The 21,220-nt window shown below is 36.2% G+C and overlaps 1 protein-coding gene across 1 annotated transcript in view; it reads right to left on the bottom strand.

Moving 5' to 3' along the window:
* The window catches only part of LOC134823939 (WD repeat-containing protein 53-like), a 28,175-nt gene extending 9,989 nt beyond the window's left edge, over nucleotides 1-18,186 (bottom strand). Inside the window, exons 1-7 of the mRNA XM_063835536.1 lie at nucleotides 18,146-18,186; nucleotides 17,763-17,830; nucleotides 17,440-17,513; nucleotides 17,109-17,219; nucleotides 16,341-16,399; nucleotides 15,806-15,919; nucleotides 15,336-15,445 (exon numbers count right to left, since the gene is read on the bottom strand). Of these exons, the coding sequence (XP_063691606.1) occupies nucleotides 15,336-15,445; nucleotides 15,806-15,919; nucleotides 16,341-16,399; nucleotides 17,109-17,219; nucleotides 17,440-17,513; nucleotides 17,763-17,830; nucleotides 18,146-18,186 (577 nt within the window). The remainder of the gene's footprint in view (nucleotides 1-15,335; nucleotides 15,446-15,805; nucleotides 15,920-16,340; nucleotides 16,400-17,108; nucleotides 17,220-17,439; nucleotides 17,514-17,762; nucleotides 17,831-18,145) is intronic.
* Nucleotides 18,187-21,220: the final 3,034 nt, after the last annotated feature.

Below are 21,220 nucleotides of genomic sequence, written 5' to 3'. Positions count from 1 at the left end.
AATAGGCCTCTATTAATGAACAATAACAAGCAATCCAGTAGAATATCATGAGCTAAACCCTAAATAGGCCTCTATTAATGAACAATAACAAGTAATCCAGTAGAATATCATGAGCTAAACCCTAAATAGGCCTCTATTGATGAACAGTAGAATATCATGAGTTAAACCCTAAATAGGCCTCTATTAATGAACAATAACAAGTAATCCAGTAGAATATCATCAGTTAAACCCTAAATAGGCCTCTATTAATGAACAATAACAAGTAATCCAGTAGAATATCATGAGCTAAACCCTAAATAGGCCTCTATTGATGAACAATAACAAGCAATCCAGTAGAATATCATGAGCTAAACCCTAAATAGGCCTCTATTGATGAACAATAACAAGTAATCCAGTAGAATATCATGAGCTAAACCCTAAATAGGCCTCTATTAATGAACAATAACAAGCAATCCAGTAGAATATCATGAGCTAAACCCTAAATAGGCCTCTATTAATGAACAATAACAAGTAATCCAGTAGAATATCATGAGCTAAACCCTAAATAGGCCTCTATTAATGAACAATAACAAGCAATCCAGTAGAATATCATGAGCTAAACCCTAAATAGGCCTCTATTAATGAACAATAACAAGCAATCCAGTAGAATATCATGAGCTAAACCCTAAATAAGCCTCTATTGATGAACAATAACAAGCACACCAGTAGAATATCATGAGCTAAACCCTAAATAGGCCTCTATTGATGAACAATAACAAGTAATCCAGTAGAATATCATGAGCTAAACCCTAAATAGGCCTCTATTAATGAACAATAACAAGCAATCCAGTAGAATATCATGAGCTAAACCCTAAATAGGCCTCTATTAATGAACAATAACAAGCAATCCAGTAGAATAACGTGAGCTAAACCCTAAATAAGCCTCTATTGATGAACAATAACAAGCACACCAGTAGAATATCATGAGCTAAACCCTAAATAGGCCTCTATTAATGAACAATAACAAGCAATCCAGTAGAATATCATGAGCTAAACCCTAAATAGGCCTCTATTAATGAACAATAACAAGCAATCCAGTAGAATATCATGAGCTAAACCCTAAATAGGCCTCTATTAATGAACAATAACAAGCAATCCAGTAGAATATCATGAGCTAAACCCTAAATAAGCCTCTATTGATGAACAATAACAAGCACACCAGTAGAATATCATGAGCTAAACCCTAAATAGGCCTCTATTAATGAACAATAACAAGTAATCCAGTAGAATATCATGAGCTAAACCCTAAATAGGCCTCTATTGATGAACAATAACAAGCACACCAGTAGAATATCATGAGCTAAACCCTAAATAGGCCTCTATTAATGAACAATAACAAGCAATCCAGTAGAATATCATGAGCTAAACCCTAAATAGGCCTCTATTAATGAACAATAACAAGCAATCCAGTAGAATATCATGAGCTAAACCCTAAATAAGCCTCTATTGATGAACAATAACAAGCACACCAGTAGAATATCATGAGCTAAACCCTAAATAGGCCTCTATTGATGAACAATAACAAGCACACCAGTAGAATATCATGAGCTAAACCCTAAATAGGCCTCTATTAATGAACAATAACAAGCAATCCAGTAGAATATCATGAGCTAAACCCTAAATAGGCCTCTATTAATGAACAATAACAAGCACACCAGTAGAATATCATGAGCTAAACCCTAAATAGGCCTCTATTGATGAACAATAAAAAGCAATCCAGTAGAATATCATGAGCTAAACCCTAAATAAGCCTCTATTGATGAACAATAACAAGTAATCCAGTAGAATATCATGAGCTAAACCCTAAATAGGCCTCTATTAATGAACAATAACAAGCAATCCAGTAGAATATCATGAGCTAAACCCTAAATAGGCCTCTATTGATGAACAATAAAAAGCAATCCAGTAGAATATCATGAGCTAAACCCTAAATAAGCCTCTATTGATGAACAATAACAAGCACACCAGTAGAATATCATGAGCTAAACCCTAAATAGGCCTCTATTAATGAACAATAACAAGCACACCAGTAGAATATCATGAGCTAAACCCTAAATAGGCCTCTATTGATGAACAATAAAAAGCAATCCAGTAGAATATCATGAGCTAAACCCTAAATAAGCCTCTATTGATGAACAATAACAAGCACACCAGTAGAATATCATGAGCTAAACCCTAAATAGGCCTCTATTAATGAACAATAACAAGTAATCCAGTAGAATATCATGAGCTAAACCCTAAATAGGCCTCTATTGATGAACAATAACAAGCACACCAGTAGAATATCACGAGCTAAACCCTAAATAGGCCTCTATTAATGAACAATAACAAGTAATCCAGTAGAATATCATGAGCTAAACCCTAAATAGGCCTCTATTGATGAACAATAACAAGCAATCCAGTAGAATATCATGAGCTAAACCCTAAATAGGCCTCTATTAATGAACAATAACAAGTAATCCAGTAGAATATCATGAGCTAAACCCTAAATAGGCCTCTATTGATGAACAATAACAAGTAATCCAGGGGGGGGTCCACGTTAAAAAAAGTTAAAAAAGTTAAACTAATTAATGTTAAATTTCAAAATTCAGGCTTAGAAAGTTTAACTTTTTTAACATAAATTCAAATTTGGGTTGAAATTGCAATGGAGTGAATATTCTAGACTAGTTTACTTTTAGGTCATGCGTTGGTATTTTTGTTCATTAGTCATTACATGTAGGAATATAGGAATGCCCATGACAAGAGTAAAACAGTCATATAACATAGGTACAACCGATAAATAATTGATACATTTGATCATTACAATAATAAATTATAATTCATAGAAATATAAACAGCTGATTCATAAATAATTTTTTTTAAACAACAGATTCCATTCACAGTGTCAACACTGAAAATAGGGCTATGATAATCTATATCATTAAATCTAGTGATACTAATCGTAATGAATTAATAACTGAATAAAATTCTAATGATGTTTCATAAAAGTTATCGCTTAAACAAAGAGTCACTGTGTCACGATATTATATTACAAAATTTAAAATAGTGTCTAATGATATTTCATAAAAGTTATCGCTCAAACAATGAGTCAATTTGTCACGATATTATATTACAAAGTTAAAAAGAGTCACGTCTAATGATGTTTCAATGTAAAAGTTATCGCTCAAACAATTTGTCAATATATTATATTACAAAATTAAAAAACAGTGTCAATGAAGTAAAAATTTTACAGGTGTTACTGTAATAACGTAAATAAAAGAACTTGAGGTTCTTATTTGAAGTAACTTATATCATTTAACCTGAATATAAAAGTCTATCATTAAAATAATTTTCACTATAGTGCAGCCGAGTCCTTATCGTCGTTCATATATTTTAGAACTTCACTTGTAATACGATTAACATCATACGGTTGAGGAATCTTCATATCACGACATACATCATTATTCAGTAATGAAAATAGATGTTCCTCAATAATCTCTTCCTCGGACATTCCTGATGTCCCAAAACTAGGGAGGCTACCTCTTATGGCCAAACAACTGGCTAAAAAAAGCACAAATCCTTCAGTACTGATCCTGAGATCGCTGAACTGTCACTTGAACGCAAGCAGCTGATGATTGCGAATATGCAGAACAAATTCCCGACCAACAGGAAGCATGTCAAGACCAACATCAACCAGCTGAGACGTAAGATTACAAAGAGACTCAGAGATATCAACAACCGCAGTGCTGACACACTCGTCGAAGAGGTAAACAACACAGACGACGCCCGGAGATACTTTGGAGCCTCTAAGATACTCGCCAAAGGATATGTTAGACCAGCTCTAACCGTCCACAACCCTGCTGGGAATATCGCAGGTACTAATGAGGAGAAAGCGAGGATTATTAAGGAGTACTTTGAAGCTGAGTTCAACGACGCTGATGAGCCTACCCTTCCTGCCTTCCTTGACCCCTCATCTAGCCTTAACAGTCCCATCACCGTTGCAGAGATAGAGAGAGCCATCAGTAAACTCAAGTCTGGTAAAGCAGTGGGTATTGATAAAGTTCCTGGCGAGGTCATGAAAGCCCTGAACAACCCCCTCCTTCATGAAGAGCTGGCTAATGTGTTCAACGAGTCTTTCGAGAAAAACATTCACATTGAAGCAATATGAGCAGGCATCCTCACACCACTGGCTAAGCCTGGTAAAACTCGTGGCCCAGTTAAGTCGATACGACCATTGCAATTGACCCTGCTGAATGTTTCTAGAAAGATCCTGTCACTGATAGTGCTAAACAGAATAGAGAGAGCTGTGGACAACTTCACCGGACCGTTCCAAGCTGCCTACAAAGCTGGCAGGAGCTGTGCCGACCTAGTTTGGGCACAGAGCATGCTCATATCTGTAGTAATGAAGAAGGAGTTTGAATGGAACAAAGTGAGTATCGACATGTCAGCTGCCTTCAATACCATCCGCAGAGGTACAACAATCAGACTACTAGAAGCTGCAGGATGCTCCAGAGACAACCTGAGGCTTGTACAATACCTCATGGCTAACACCACTCTAGTAGTCAGAGTGTGTTCTACTGACTCAGAGATGTTCTCTTTCAACATAGGAGCCTCCCAAGGAGACAGCACAGCTGGTAAATTGTTTACCCTCAATCTAGCTGGAGCTGTAGTGCACATAAGAGCAGTCCTCCCCTCAAGACCCAACCCTCCGATAGCCGATAACCACATGCCTCTTGAGTCCGGCTATTCAGACGATTTAGAGGAGATTGGTGAAGATATAGAGGAGTTACAGGATATCTTTCAGATCTCCAAGAATATTCTCAGTGAATGGAGTCTCTTTGTCAATGACACAAAGACAAAGTTTACCAGAGTGTATTTAGAAGAAGTTGGTGCCTGTGACGAGTGGGATAATGAACTATGAGGAAAAGAGGAGTGGAGAAACGAGACGCTTCTTGGTACTAAGCTTGGATCAGAGCAGGATGTTACTAATAGAATAAATAAAGCTAACTCTGCCTTCTGGTCATTTGACAAGCTGTGGTGCCAGGGATCAGAAAGGAGTCAGATAACTGAGAAGAGAAAGATCAAACTCTACGACTCACTAGTAGTATCAGTGCTCCTGTACAACTGCTGCTGCTGGGCCGTACCTCAGCATGTTCTAGAGTATGTAGATGTTCTTCAGAGGAAGCACCTCAAGCGCATCCTACACATATATTGGCCTAGCTCAATATCTAACAAGGCCCTCTACGCTCGTACCCAGACCAGGCCCCTTTCCGAGAGAGTGGAAAAGGCACGGTGGACAATGCTAGGTCATGTTCTACGCAGTGACAACGACACACCTGCCTACCAGTCTCTGTTATTTGCTACACTAGGATGTCAAACACTAAAGGGACGAGTGGGTAGACACAGGACTAATTTGTATGATATTATTGTGAAAAAGGACCTATTTAAGAGACAAATTTATTTAAAAAATGAAGATGATTTTACCAACTTAGTGAACTTAGCAAGAGATAGAGTAGGATTGAGACATATTGAACGAATGAGTCTTCGTAAGCGTAAATAGGCCAGCACTTTGCTGAGCCTCTTTAGGTGCTCTTTTGTTTATAGATGTTATTATATTATATAACTGGCTAAATGGCTCTTTAGATTATGAGAGCATCTATGTTTTGAAACAGAACTTCGATCTGGTTGTTTCACTTTCACACACCCCAATAGGTTCTTTACCTGCTTTAAGACTTCAGGGACTTCATTTTTAATATCTTCCGCGCTATCAATTACATTTATATATTTCTTTGAATCCTGATTATTTTTTATTTCATTCAACGATCTATGCACAAGTTCCTCATCGTCACAACTTTTCAAATTGCTTGGACCTAGTGATCTAGTTAACTCTAGCATTACCGCAATGTGGGAAATAAAGGCAAAAGAATGCTTCCCTGTCACATTTGCATGGACATAATTAGTAGACAGCTTTCCTTGTATTTTTGGAATAGATTGAATAGTTTCCGATGACAAGATTGGTTTCACTCTAGCTATTGGGCATGGCTGATGCACAGTATTCTGCACCACATCATCTGTACTCTTTGTTCCATTCTGACATTCCGGGGTAGGTAAAATACTCATCATCCGACGACGTCTTTTCTTAGATTTTAGTCTTAATACCCGCTCCATGGATCGCACAATTGATAACGTAGGACACCTGGATTTTTTTCCTCCGAAAATATTGTATATATTCTGTAGGCAAGCTTCCTCTAAAGAACACCCAAGTCTGAATAAAACCCGTTGAATTGCTTTGGCCTTGATAATCTGGCCAGGTACCATGTCGTTACACTTCCACAATTCAATTTCAAAATTCGTCCTGACCGTGCATCTATCTTTAATCGTTTCGGCATCGAGCGCCTTTCTTCCGGATTTCTCCTTACAAAGTTTGTTTTTCGGCGTGGAAGTGCCATCTTCTGTGGCGAATCTTGTAGAAAGTTTGTTTAAAACAGTCTCTTTCTTCGCAATCACAGGCTTATCACCTTTTCCATCGTGTACTGGCAGTCTAATTGTACTCAGAGAACTTGTTGGAGGAGTATTTCTAGAGTTCAATTTGTCCCGATTTCCCTGCTGATTCTCATTCTTGATTGCAGTTCCACCTTCAATGAGTCGTGTAGACAACTTGTTAAGTGCTGTTTCCTTCTTTGAATTTAACACTTTCTTGCTGCTGTTTATCTTATCAACATCAATTGGTCGTCCAATTGTGAATTTAGAATTGTCTACTGTGGGAGTTCTCGTGGTTAAATTATCAGTGTTAGCCTGCTCCTTCTTCTTCAGACCCGTCGATGAAGATTTATCCATAATCGTCAATTTGCTTTGCACCGTCGGTTTCTTAATCTTTGGAATCCTAAAAGTAGGGACAGCTCTCCTCTTGAATGAGTTGCTTGTTATTATCGCAGTAGTGATAACATCAGCAGATGATTCGTCTTCAGAATCATATTGAGTTCTAGGTTTTGATGAATCAGCAGCCCTTTTTGAAGTGTTGACAACAACTGATACGTCCTCAGTAGATGGTTCGGGTACAGGGATTACAGCTGGAGGAAGCTCCGGAGTATCAATACCTGATGATGTGTCCTCAGTAGATGGTTCGGGTACAGGGATTACAGCTACAGGAACCCTTCAAGCGAATGAGCGACTCTCCTGATGCCTTCGCTAAATTGCAACGTAAACATCTGTCGTATGTGAGACTTTCCATAACCCTTCCGCACTTACACCGCCAAGCCATATTCTTTTTTCGTATTATATGAATGATTATATTAGTAAATACTAAATTATACAATTATGTGTATATATACAGGGTGGCCCAAAAGTGACTACCCACACGCAACTGAAGATACAAGGTGTTTTTTTTTGTAGAGTTATCAAATCAGTTACAACTACAGAAAACAATTGCAAGAGCGAGGTACTACTAGTACTAAAGGTCAACACTCATAATTGAGTTTAATTTGGGTAATTATGTTAAAATTTGAACCGATTAGTCAGCCAAAATCTGATTTTTAATTTATGTTAAAAAAGTTAAAAAAGTTAAAGTAATTAATGTTAAATTCCAAAATCTCGATCTTAGAATTTAACTTTTTTAACGTGGACCCCCCCCTAATCCAGTAGAATATCATGAGCTAAACCCTAAATAGGCCTCTATTGATGAACAATAACAAGTAATCCAGTAGAATATCATGAGCTAAACCCTAAATAGGCCTCTATTGATGAACAATAACAAGCAATCCAGTAGAATATCATGAGCTAAACCCTAAGTAGGCCTCTATTGATGAACAATAACAAGTAATCCAGTAGAATATCATGAGCTAAACCCTAAATAGGCCTCTATTGATGAACAATAACAAGTAATCCAGTAGAATATCATGAGCTAAACCCTAAATAGGCCTCTATTGATGAACAATAACAAGTAATCCAGTAGAATATCATGAGCTAAACCCTAAATAGGCCTCTATTGATGAACAATAACAAGCAATCCAGTAGAATATCATGAGCTAAACCCTAAATAGGCCTCTATTGATGGACAATAACAAGTAATACAGTAGAATATCATGAGCTAAACCCTAAATAGGCCTCTATTGATGAACAGTAGAATATCATGAGCTAAACCCTAAATAGGCCTCTATTGATGAACAATAACAAGCAATCCAGTAGAATGAGCTAAACCCTAAATAGGCCTCTATTGATGAACAATAACAAGTAATCCAGTAGAATATCATGAGCTAAACCCTAAATAGGCCTCTATTGATGGACAATAACAAGTAATACAGTAGAATATCATGAGCTAAACCCTAAATAGGCCTCTATTGATGAACAATAACAAGCAATACAGTAGAATATCATGAGCTAAACCCTAAATAGGCCTCTATTGATGAACAATAACAAGCAATCCAGTAGAATATCATGAGCTAAACCCTAAATAGGCCTCTATTGATGGACAATAACAAGTAATACAGTAGAATATCATGAGCTAAACCCTAAATAGGCCTCTATTGATGAACAGTAGAATATCATGAGCTAAACCCTAAATAGGCCTCTATTGATGAACAGTAGAATATCATGAGCTAAACCCTAAATAGGCCTCTATTGATGAACAATAACAAGCAATCCAGTAGAATGAGCTAAACCCTAAATAGGCCTCTATTGATGAACAATAACAAGTAATCCAGTAGAATATCATGAGCTAAACCCTAAATAGGCCTCTATTGATGAACAATAACAAGTAATCCAGTAGAATATCATGAGCTAAACCCTAAATAGGCCTCTATTGATGAACAATAACAAGCAATACAGTAGAATATCATGAGCTAAACCCTAAATAGGCCTCTATTGATGAACAGTAACAAGTAATACAGTAGAATATCATGAGCTAAACCCTAAATAGGCCTCTATTGATGAACAGTAGAATATCATGAGCTAAACCCTAAATAGGCCTCTATTGATGAACAATAACAAGTAATACAGTAGAATATCATCAGTTAAACCCTAAATAGGCCTCTATTGATGAACAATAACAAGTAATCCAGTAGAATATCATGAGCTAAACCCTAAATAGGCCTCTATTGATGAACAATAACAAGCAATACAGTAGAATATCATGAGCTAAACCCTAAATAGGCCTCTATTGATGGACAATAACAAGTAATACAGTAGAATATCATGAGCTAAACCCTAAATAGGCCTCTATTGATGAACAGTAGAATATCATGAGCTAAACCCTAAATAGGCCTCTATTGATGAACAATAAAAAGCAATCCAGTAGAATATCATGAGCTAAACCCTAAATAGGCCTCTATTGATGAACAATAACAAGTAATCCAGTAGAATATCATGAGCTAAACCCTAAATAGGCCTCTATTAATGAACAATAACAAGCAATCCAGTAGAATATCATGAGCTAAACCCTAAATAGGCCTCTATTAATGAACAATAACAAGTAATCCAGTAGAATATCATGAGCTAAACCCTAAATAGGCCTCTATTAATGAACAATAACAAGCAATCCAGTAGAATATCATGAGCTAAACCCTAAATAGGCCTCTATTAATGAACAATAACAAGCAATCCAGTAGAATATCATGAGCTAAACCCTAAATAAGCCTCTATTGATGAACAATAACAAGCACACCAGTAGAATATCATGAGCTAAACCCTAAATAGGCCTCTATTGATGAACAATAACAAGTAATCCAGTAGAATATCATGAGCTAAACCCTAAATAGGCCTCTATTGATGAACAATAACAAGCAATCCAGTAGAATATCATGAGCTAAACCCTAAATAGGCCTCTATTGATGAACAATAACAAGTAATCCAGTAGAATATCATGAGCTAAACCCTAAATAGGCCTCTATTGATGAACAATAACAAGCAATCCAGTAGAATATCATGAGCTAAACCCTAAATAGGCCTCTATTGATGAACAATAACAAGTAATCCAGTAGAATATCATGAGCTAAACCCTAAATAGGCCTCTATTGATGAACAATAACAAGCAATCCAGTAGAATATCATGAGCTAAACCCTAAATAGGCCTCTATTGATGAACAATAACAAGCAATCCAGTAGAATATCATGAGCTAAACCCTAAATAGGCCTCTATTGATGAACAATAACAAGTAATCCAGTAGAATATCATGAGCTAAACCCTAAATAGGCCTCTATTGATGAACAATAACAAGAAATCCAGTAGAATATCATGAGCTAAACCCTAAATAGGCCTCTATTGATGAACAATAACAAGCAATCCAGTAGAATATCATGAGCTAAACCCTAAATAGGCCTCTATTGATGAACAATAACAAGCAATCCAGTAGAATATCATGAGCTAAACCCTAAATAGGCCTCTATTGATGAACAATAACAAGTAATCCAGTAGAATATCATGAGCTAAACCCTAAATAGGCCTCTATTGATGAACAATAACAAGTAATCCAGTAGAATATCATGAGCTAAACCCTAAATAGGCCTCTATTGATGAACAATAACAAGCAATCCAGTAGAATATCATGAGCTAAACCCTAAATAGGCCTCTATTGATGAACAATAACAAGCAATCCAGTAGAATATCATGAGCTAAACCCTAAATAGGCCTCTATTGATGAACAATAACAAGCAATCCAGTAGAATATCATGAGCTAAACCCTAAATAGGCCTCTATTGATGAACAATAACAAGCAATCCAGTAGAATATCATGAGCTAAACCCTAAATAGGCCTCTATTGATGAACAATAACAAGCAATCCAGTAGAATATCATGAGCTAAACCCTAAATAGGCCTCTATTGATGAACAATAACAAGCAATCCAGTAGAATATCATGAGCTAAACCCTAAATAGGCCTCTATTGATGAACAATAACAAGCAATCCAGTAGAATATCATGAGCTAAACCCTAAATAGGCCTCTATTGATGAACAATAACAAGCAATCCAGTAGAATATCATGAGCTAAACCCTAAATAGGCCTCTATTGATGAACAATAACAAGCAATCCAGTAGAATATCATGAGCTAAACCCTAAATAGGCCTCTATTGATGAACAATAACAAGCAATCCAGTAGAATATCATGAGCTAAACCCTAAATAGGCCTCTATTGATGAACAATAACAAGCAATCCAGTAGAATATCATGAGCTAAACCCTAAATAGGCCTCTATTGATGAACAATAACAAGCAATCCAGTAGAATATCATGAGCTAAACCCTAAATAGGCCTCTATTGATGAACAATAACAAGCAATCCAGTAGAATATCATGAGCTAAACCCTAAATAGGCCTCTATTGATGAACAATAACAAGCAATCCAGTAGAATATCATGAGCTAAACCCTAAATAGGCCTCTATTGATGAACAATAACAAGCAATCCAGTAGAATATCATGAGCTAAACCCTAAATAGGCCTCTATTGATGAACAATAACAAGCAATCCAGTAGAATATCATGAGCTAAACCCTAAATAGGCCTCTATTGATGAACAATAACAAGCAATCCAGTAGAATATCATGAGCTAAACCCTAAATAGGCCTCTATTGATGAACAATAACAAGCAATCCAGTAGAATATCATGAGCTAAACCCTAAATAGGCCTCTATTGATGAACAATAACAAGCAATCCAGTAGAATATCATGAGCTAAACCCTAAATAGGCCTCTATTGATGAACAATAACAAGCAATCCAGTAGAATATCATGAGCTAAACCCTAAATAGGCCTCTATTGATGAACAATAACAAGCAATCCAGTAGAATATCATGAGCTAAACCCTAAATAGGCCTCTATTGATGAACAATAACAAGCAATCCAGTAGAATATCATGAGCTAAACCCTAAATAGGCCTCTATTGATGAACAATAACAAGCAATCCAGTAGAATATCATGAGCTAAACCCTAAATAGGCCTCTATTGATGAACAATAACAAGCAATCCAGTAGAATATCATGAGCTAAACCCTAAATAGGCCTCTATTGATGAACAATAACAAGCAATCCAGTAGAATATCATGAGCTAAACCCTAAATAGGCCTCTATTGATGAACAATAACAAGCAATCCAGTAGAATATCATGAGCTAAACCCTAAATAGGCCTCTATTGATGAACAATAACAAGCAATCCAGTAGAATATCATGAGCTAAACCCTAAATAGGCCTCTATTGATGAACAATAACAAGCAATCCAGTAGAATATCATGAGCTAAACCCTAAATAGGCCTCTATTGATGAACAATAACAAGCAATCCAGTAGAATATCATGAGCTAAACCCTAAATAGGCCTCTATTGATGAACAATAACAAGCAATCCAGTAGAATATCATGAGCTAAACCCTAAATAGGCCTCTATTGATGAACAATAACAAGTAATCCAGTAGAATATCATGAGGCTAAACCCTAAATAGGCCTCTATTGATGAACAATAACAAGCAAATCCAGGTAGAATATCATGAGCTAAACCCTAAATAGGCCTCTATTGATGAACAATAACAAGTAATCCAGTAGAATATCATGAGCTAAACCCTAAATAGGCCTCTAATTGTGACTCTATAATCAGTAGAATATCATGAGCTAACCCTAAATAGGCCTCTATTGATGAACAATAACAAGCAATCCAGTAGAATATCATGAGCTAAACCCTAAATAGGCCTCTATTGATGAACAATAACAAGCAATCCAGTAGAATATCATGAGCTAAACCCTAAATAGGCCTCTATTGATGAACAATAACAAGCAATCCAGTAGAATATCATGAGCTAAACCCTAAATAGCCTCTATTGATGAACAATAACAAGCAATCCAGTAGAATATCATGAGCTAAACCCTAAATAGAGCCTCTATTGATGAACAATAACAAGTAATCCAGTAGAATATCATGAGCTAAACCCTAAATAGGCCTCTATCGATGAACAATAAACTACTATAGTGCCACGTTGTTTTGGTTAAAGATAAGTTTATTAGAGTCTGTTGAAAGTCCTAGCGTTTCGAGTGAGGCCCTGCAATATTATCATCAGAGATCTCAACAGTCAATTCTAAATCGTTCCACTTTAATATGGTAGCAGAATAAATTTAATTATTTTTAAACGTGTAACTGTCTTTTATAATCTTTTGTGTTCAATTCTTGAGTCTTGTATTGTTCAACCTAAAATTCTGTGTGTTTTCTAGATTTGTTTGGTAAACTGGAAGGAAATTTAAATCAAACGAAAAAGGATTTAAAGGACCAGTTAACTGAAAAAAAAGTTATCCTCATATTTTGACAGATTGTGACAAATAGCTAACTAAGCAACGAGTCGAAATTCCTAAATCTCTAACTGCTCTCTAACGCGTGTAAATAGCGTTTGTATTATTTTGGCGATGACGTCATAAAGTCCCTCTTGCGCGCAGAGTAGCTCGTGAGACTGTATTTTACAGGTAAAAAATGGACATAATACAATCTTTTCCCCCGAATAACTCGAAAAGTAAGTAATTTAGGGTACATGTTGCTTCATAAGTTGTATATAAACATGGCCATTCTGCACAATTTGCACACATTCAAAAACCTTTAGGGCCTTCATAGCCCAATTAACCAGATACCCATAGTTTTGCATGATTTCTGGAACCGAAAATCAGTTTTTCGCCAATAACTGAAAAAGTAAGCACTTTAAGGCATATGTTTGTTCGTAAGTCATATATTAATATGCTAATTGCGGTTCTTTTGCATCCTGTCTGAAGACTCCATCACGATCATATCGAAAATGGGCTTAGCACCACGCCCAAAATGGTTTTTGGCGAATTTATCGAAAAGTAAGGATTTTAGGCCATGTGTTGCTCAATAACTCCTATATAAACATGCATATGCGGCTTCGTTCAAGCCTATTTTGAAGTCTCTACGACCTTCAGAAGCAAGGGGTCGGTTACGTTATTGGGTCAATATGGGCGTGGCCCTCCTGGGTTTTCTCCACGGTCAAAAAAATGTCTCCAAACGAAAATCGTTTAATCATAACTTCGGGAAGGTCTGTGCAAAGTTTCGTGAGTATTAGAACATTTGCAGGTTCATTTCCATAAATGTCCATAAATGACTGGACTACACAACTTTAGAGTTAACTTTAGAGAAACTCATAAGTCATTTATCTCAAATTAAGCTGTTAGTGTCCATGATCAACCTCTGGCGACAATGTTCTACGTGAAATGTAAAAATCAGGAGTAATATAAAAAAGGTATTTTTAGATTAAAGTGCTAGCTCATAGTTTTAGAATTGTATAGATTAACGTTGGTCATTTAGCCATCTAACAATCGATCGTGCCGTAATATATGGCCAGAGAATAATAGGGTCTTGGATCTTCTATAGTTGTTCAGTGGGTCGATCGACTGAACACGTTTGGACTTGGTATTTAAACTTACCAGTAGTTTATTTATGTTATGCACCAATGATAATGCAATTAGGATAACAACTATAGGTAAGCCGGAAGTCTAATTCAAAACACACCTCACACCGTACACACCTCCAATCAGTAATTTTACTATTTGGTAGACCGGGTATTTTGGCGGGAATTCTGTTCCCACGGCACTGTTCTGATAGAAGCTACTTCTACTAATGGTCCCAGAGGAACGGCCGTAAAGTAGCCAGACTTCTTGTCTCCTGTACTGGCAGACACTTGCAGATTAAAGTTAGAAATTTCGCTATGCTATAAATATAATTGCTCTCGGAATTGAACAAACTCCTACTTATCTGTATCCTTTCTAAATTCGTTAGAGTTTCATGGACTGGGGAAAAATAATCGGTACAGTCTCCCTGCTTGTGTAATTAAGCAATGAAAACAATCCAAAATTATCACATATGACATAAGTTGTAATAGCAGAAACTTTCTAACCGTACATTCACCCGCCACTGTTCAAGAACCTATATCACTGTTTAAAATCATGACGTGAGCACTGTACATCCAATCAGCTATTCCTTTAGTTAGGATGATAGCCAAAACTATAAGGATTTTGGAGAACTAGGGTAATAGTCATAATTCTAAAATTTGAGTGAGTTACACGTGTTTTATTGACGATGATAAACATTTATAATGTAAATTACGCTATGCAAGCGCGCACTGAGGGACTTTATGACGTCACGAGGCCACAGCTTATTATTACAATAACACGCGTTACACGTACGCTAGAGAGTTGGTTCTTTCGGCGATACGATTCTTTACCAGTTTGTCACAGCTGATTTAAATCTTAGCCAAATTGGAGACTACAAATTTTTCAGTTAACTGGTCCTTTAACGAATGATCGTAAATTCAAAATTTATAAGTTTTGTGAAGATATTAAATTCGTACCTGCTCCGGCGTTGTGACGTGGTAAAGATTTAAAAGGAACGTAGCCGACTTTCTTGGATCCTAGTCGCCAGACTTTAACAGTTCCGCTACCGTACCCCGCTACCATATACCTGATGAATTAGTTAAGGTTATGTTTTTAAGGGTCACAAAATCAAGGACAAGGAAATCTCTTCAATCAGCGACTTCAGCTATTAGTGCATATAAGGATAAAAGAAGAATTCGCTTTTGAGTGGACAGTAATAAAATTAAAACCTTGCAGAATAAATACAAGCGGTAATCTGACTATAAAACCTATAAAAATGATCATGTATTGGTACATATCGACTACATAGTCAGATAACGCCCACGTGATACTCCACGTGATACGCCCACGTAATAATCTAAGGAGGTACGTGCACTCAGCACCTTAAAAAGTCCTTTTTAAAATTAGAAATACATTGTTTTTAAATAAATCTGAATATAAAACAAACCTGGAGCCCCAATAAGTAGAAACACAGTTGACAAAAGGTGGGTTTATAATGTGTATCCCCTGCTGTTCCGTCTTCTCTGTCAGGGTCTTCAGGGGACGGCTCTTGTACACGTCTCTAGGCAGGTTATTAGTGGTTAATTAGGCTAATTAGGTAATTAGTGGTTAATTATCTTGTTATTAGCAACTTGATACTTTATGACTAACTTAGATTAATTGGAGCATGCTGGTCAAATGATTAGCAACCATAAAATTAAAATAAGTCTAATCATAAGTCTAAACAAGTTTTAAGCAGTGAGAATAACGTGTTAGTTGCTGACCTGTGGTGTATTTTACAGTCCATAAAGTAAAGTAAAGTGAAAGTGAAAGTGAAAGTGAAAGTGAAAGTGAAAGTGAAAGTGAAAGTGAAAGTGAAAGTGAAAGTGAAAGTGAAAGTGAAAGTGACACGTGTTAGTTGCTGACCTGTGGTGTATTTTACAGTCCATAAAGTAAAGTGAAAGTGAAAGTGAAAGTGAAAGTGACACGTGTTAGTTGCTGACCTGTGGTGTATTTTACAGTCCATACCACCTGACACTATCTCCGAGCTCCTGCCTGGTACCTGCAACATTGTCATTACAAGAGAGTAATTAGTGGTTAATTATCTAATTATTTGAACAGAGTACTTCAGTTTCTATTTAAACAGTATTCAGGTACTGTGTGACATTACTGAGACCTTGACATAAAATGTCAACATATTATGTTATGAAATATCTAGAGATGATAGGAAAGTAGAACTAAAGTTTCACTTTCAGATTCTTTCTTTTTTTAACAGAAATTTTCTTGAAAGAATCACCTAATTAAACTCTCAGCTACTAAGAGGAACAATATACTGATATTATCATACCCATTGCATCTTAGTGAAAGGCCAATGAGTGCCAAAACGTCCATTATTTTCATATAGTTTTCACCAATTAATAATTATAAGCCTTGTTCCACTTCGTCTGTCAAGAGCCACGATGCTCCCTACTAAACACTACATACCCATTGCACAGAAGCACATATATTGTCGTGTAACTACTAAACTAAAACACTACATACCCATTGCACAGAAGCACATATATTGTCGTGTAACTACTAAACTAAAACACTACATACCCATTGCACAGAAGCACATATATTGTCGTGTAAAGTGTGTTTACTGACACTACATACCCATTGCACAGAAGCACATATATTGTCGTGTAAAGTGTGTTTACTGACACTACATACCCATTGCACAGAAGCACATATATTGTCGTGTAAAGTGTGTTTACTAAAACATTACATACCCATTGCACAGAAGCACATATATTGTCGTGTAAAGTGTGTTTACTGACACTCTTTCCTTCTGACTTTGTGAGGTCTAAACATATCACTGTACCGTCATCGTCACAAGATACCTGGACAAACAATAACTCGTTACAAGTGTTATGTGACAAAAAGTGACAAAAAGTGACTCAATATGATAACGACTGGTGTGGAATATAACCCGGTTTCAAAACCCCAGCCCAGTCGGTTTCTATGAAACCGACTGGGGCTGGGGTTTTGATTTCCGGATCGAATTCAGCCGGATATCTGATCGGCTCCTACAAGGGACGGTGGAACTAAGGTGGAACTCACCATGTACTGCCCTTTTTCATCTACAGCTACTTGGTTAATCTCTTCCTCGTGATACGCATATGTGTCACACACATCTGGGTAATTATGTGGTAATTATGTGGATAATTATGTGGTAATTATGTAGTAATTATGTGGTAATTATGTGGTAATTATGTGAATAATTATGTAGTTATTATGTGAATAATTATGTGGTACTTTAGGGATTTTCATAATTTAGTAGATACGACAATGTAAGAGATTATTATACGCCACTTCTCCGAAAATCATTTAAATAACAACTAATATGTTTCATGGATAAACTGAAGGGCAAAAAAGGGGCAAACCGTTCAGTTGTCTTTTATCGTAAACAAAGATCTTCTCCCCAAAAACGCAGTAAAATTTAGCAGTTTCCCTAGGACATTTTTGAAAATTAATTTTAAATTAATTTACAAATTGCACACGATATAATTACGATTAAAGATCTAAACTTATAGATCTAAACTTGAATTAGAGAAAAATATTAGCTTTAAAAAATCTTAGTTGTCCAGCATTCAACGAAAATTTGATATCGTCCAATCGCCAGTTCATTATCTTAAATGAATTCGTTTTTAAAAAAGCCAAAGTTTGTCAAAATATCCACGGTGTTATACTTGCCAGACAATTCATATTATTACGAATTATTCTTGTCACCACAATTATTTGTGAGGTTATGTTAAACTATTTAAACCTTTTGTGGCATATTGCAATTGTTGAGCTGAGAATTGCCATTATACTGGTGTTACAATAAAACTCATAAAGACATGCATAAACATACAGGTGTTTTTATAAAGATACTTATATACCGGCCGTTTTTTAATAGCGGGATATGTTAAACTTTTATTAATAGTCTGCATAATGGATAGGTATTCAGGCCAAACAATAGTTTGCATAATACTATTTTGGATTTCTTCGGGATATTTGGACGGCAGACTTGATCATGAGATGCATTATTGCGGCGATTACTTAGAATTCAACACGTACATAGTTAATTAAACATTCTTGTAAGCGGTGAATTTCAAAGTTGCTGATTATCTTTAATTCTTTAATTGATCCAGTTAATTTCCAGGAATGAGACACAAGTATATGGCAACTACTTCTATCCGATGCTTGATAAAAATGAGTAACAACATTATATATAGCATTTTCCTTGCAATCTAGTGTAAATAATAAGATAACAGAACCATCATTAAAATACAAGAGCAATACTTGATTTTATTCTTATAATTAATTGGGGGATGTTTTCCAGGTTTTTATCTGGTATCTTTATCTTCGTAATTTAGTTTATGATAAGAGATATTGGTAGAAAATTCATATAAAGTTTTGATATTTAGTTATTTGGTTCAGGGTTAAAGATAGACTTGGGGCCGTTGTTTTTTAAACTATTCACGTTTAGAACCTCTATTTATTTTATAAATCTTTTCTTCCACGTAGCTAAAAAAGTAGTTGAAGGCATTTGAATTTCAACAATGTTGCATTTACACTGCCGTGGTTCTGGAATTATCTCTTCGTTTTAGTTAAAAAATATTTCCTCTGCCGGTAAGTAAATTGGGGATGCATTTGTCTCTGTGGTTGCTCTCTGTGTTTTCTGTAGCCTTGCGGCTTGCTTTCGAGTGCAGTGATTAATTATAGTTGAGTATTCAAACACGATAGCTGTTGAAAGCTATAATTATCCACATTCTCCAGTCGCAAATAAACGGCTGTCGCGAACGCCGAATTGAAATAATATGAGCAAAATACTCACACAGTATTGTAAGGAAAATTGGGCGACGGCGCGCGCGCGCGTCGTACGGGTATAATAGCGGGTACCTGATTTTGTAATTATTATGGAGTCAATACTACCGTGTAGTGCTGGCCAGTGGGTGTAACTGTAATCCTAATTTGTGCACTGTTAACTGCATGTTAAAACATTCCCATATTCTGTCTTAGGTTGGTAAACCCCAGGTCTGATATACTACGTGTACGCATTTTATTAACAGTACCGTTCAAATATTACTTTTGCCATATTTATTATTTAAGACCCTCCCCTCTCTGCTACGCACACTTTACACACAACTATTGACAGAAAATTAAACTAGCAACGAAAATAACTGAACTTCAAATCTAAGAAATCAGCTAGGCCAGTAGAGGTCGTGACTCGTGTCCGAACTTTATCTAGGGGCGTGAGAACTTCTATATGGGTCCTGGACCCAATTTCTCTAAGGTAAAAGTCAAGTTATGTAAAAGTTACCGTAAGAATCGCCTTAGCTTCACTGTAAATTAATATTTTTTCTGACTATTGTATAACGTAAAACTGTAAAAGTATCCAACACAGATACGTGACATTAAAACATCAGCAATATTCTTTTGATTTATTGCATCCAGACTTTTTGGTAAGCTTAATAGCAGCGTCAGAATTAATGGGAGTTTTAGTCTGGATTATTGTGGTTCATTTTTGTAAAGTATGATCAGAATAAGAGTAGTTTTAGTCAGGATTATTGTGGTTCATTTTGTAAAAGTTATGTATCAGGAATAAGAGTAGTTTTAGTCAGGATTATTGTGGTTCCCATTTTGTAAAGTTATGATCAGGAATCAAGAGTAGTTTTAGTCAGGATTATCGTGGTTCATTTTGTAAAGTATGCATCAGGAAAATGATCACCCCAAACAATGAGCAGTCCCCCAACCAAGGTATCTAATACGCATCATCACCGTAACACCATCTCTCCTCTTCTTCTGTATCCTTCTTTTGTTTCTCCCTGGTGTTAACTACCAACACATTCCAAAAAGCATCATGCACTTGTCCCCACACAAACTGTCCGTGGCTTCCACCGCAAATGAGCGGGTTTAATCCTGTAACCCGCGTTAACATCTCACCGTTATAAGTTTAAACATCACGAGATAGATATATCGGCCAGTTAGAGGGGGAACGTCAGCTACAATGACATCGCCATTCTCATACAGGGAAGGCAGCACAATGTCCGGTAGTTTGTCCGGGCGGAGACCTCATCCGAACAACAAAGTTAGGTTTCCCGTTCACGCGCTAACATAATGCGGACATTAAACTAAACGTATGAGTAAGAACACGTAATTATACACATTATACCTAGCATTATGCCTAGCATTATACCTAGCATTATACCTAGCATTATGCATTATAAACAGCTTTGCGGTGGAACACTGTAACTTATTCCATGTGGGGTGGGGTGATTTCAAGTGAAACTGGTAACTACGTGGAACTTAACGCTTGTTGCAGGATCCGAGCCACTTACACAGCTATAGGTCATTTATGTGACCTTGTGTCAAGATCAGGTATTTTAAGTGCGATATGATTATAATACAATAAACTTATACACATAATAGTTAATTCAGAGCGTGAATATATCTTTATATATATTAGTCCTCCTCGTCAGTATATTAGTTCCCTTTAATTGTAAAACCTATTAAATTTAAAGCACAGCCATACAATTATCTACAAATAAAAGCTAAAATAACTTAATATAATATAACAACAAACAACGTTTATAGTTACAAACGACAGATTTACAAATTTATCACGTACGTAATGCAACTTAAAGTCACCGTATAAAAGTTAGAAACAAGCAAAAAGAAAGTTATCTATTTTAAATTTTGTTCATTATAAACTTTCATGATCATTAGTGCTCTGCTAAAACGACCCACACTCCCCTGTCTGATATTTCACCAGGTGCTGGCACTCTGTCCTATTATAACTTAGAGTTGGTCTAGGCTCCAGATCGTTTCGTTGAAATGAGACACTTATCTTCACACA

The sequence above is a fragment of the Bolinopsis microptera genome, chromosome 12 (genome assembly GCF_026151205.1).
Source record: "Bolinopsis microptera isolate Bmic1 chromosome 12, MBARI_Bmic_1.0, whole genome shotgun sequence".
NCBI classification, from domain to species: Eukaryota; Metazoa; Ctenophora; class Tentaculata; order Lobata; family Bolinopsidae; genus Bolinopsis; species Bolinopsis microptera.
The sequence above is the reverse complement of the archived record's forward strand: the minus strand, read 5'-3'. Positions and strand labels throughout refer to the sequence as shown.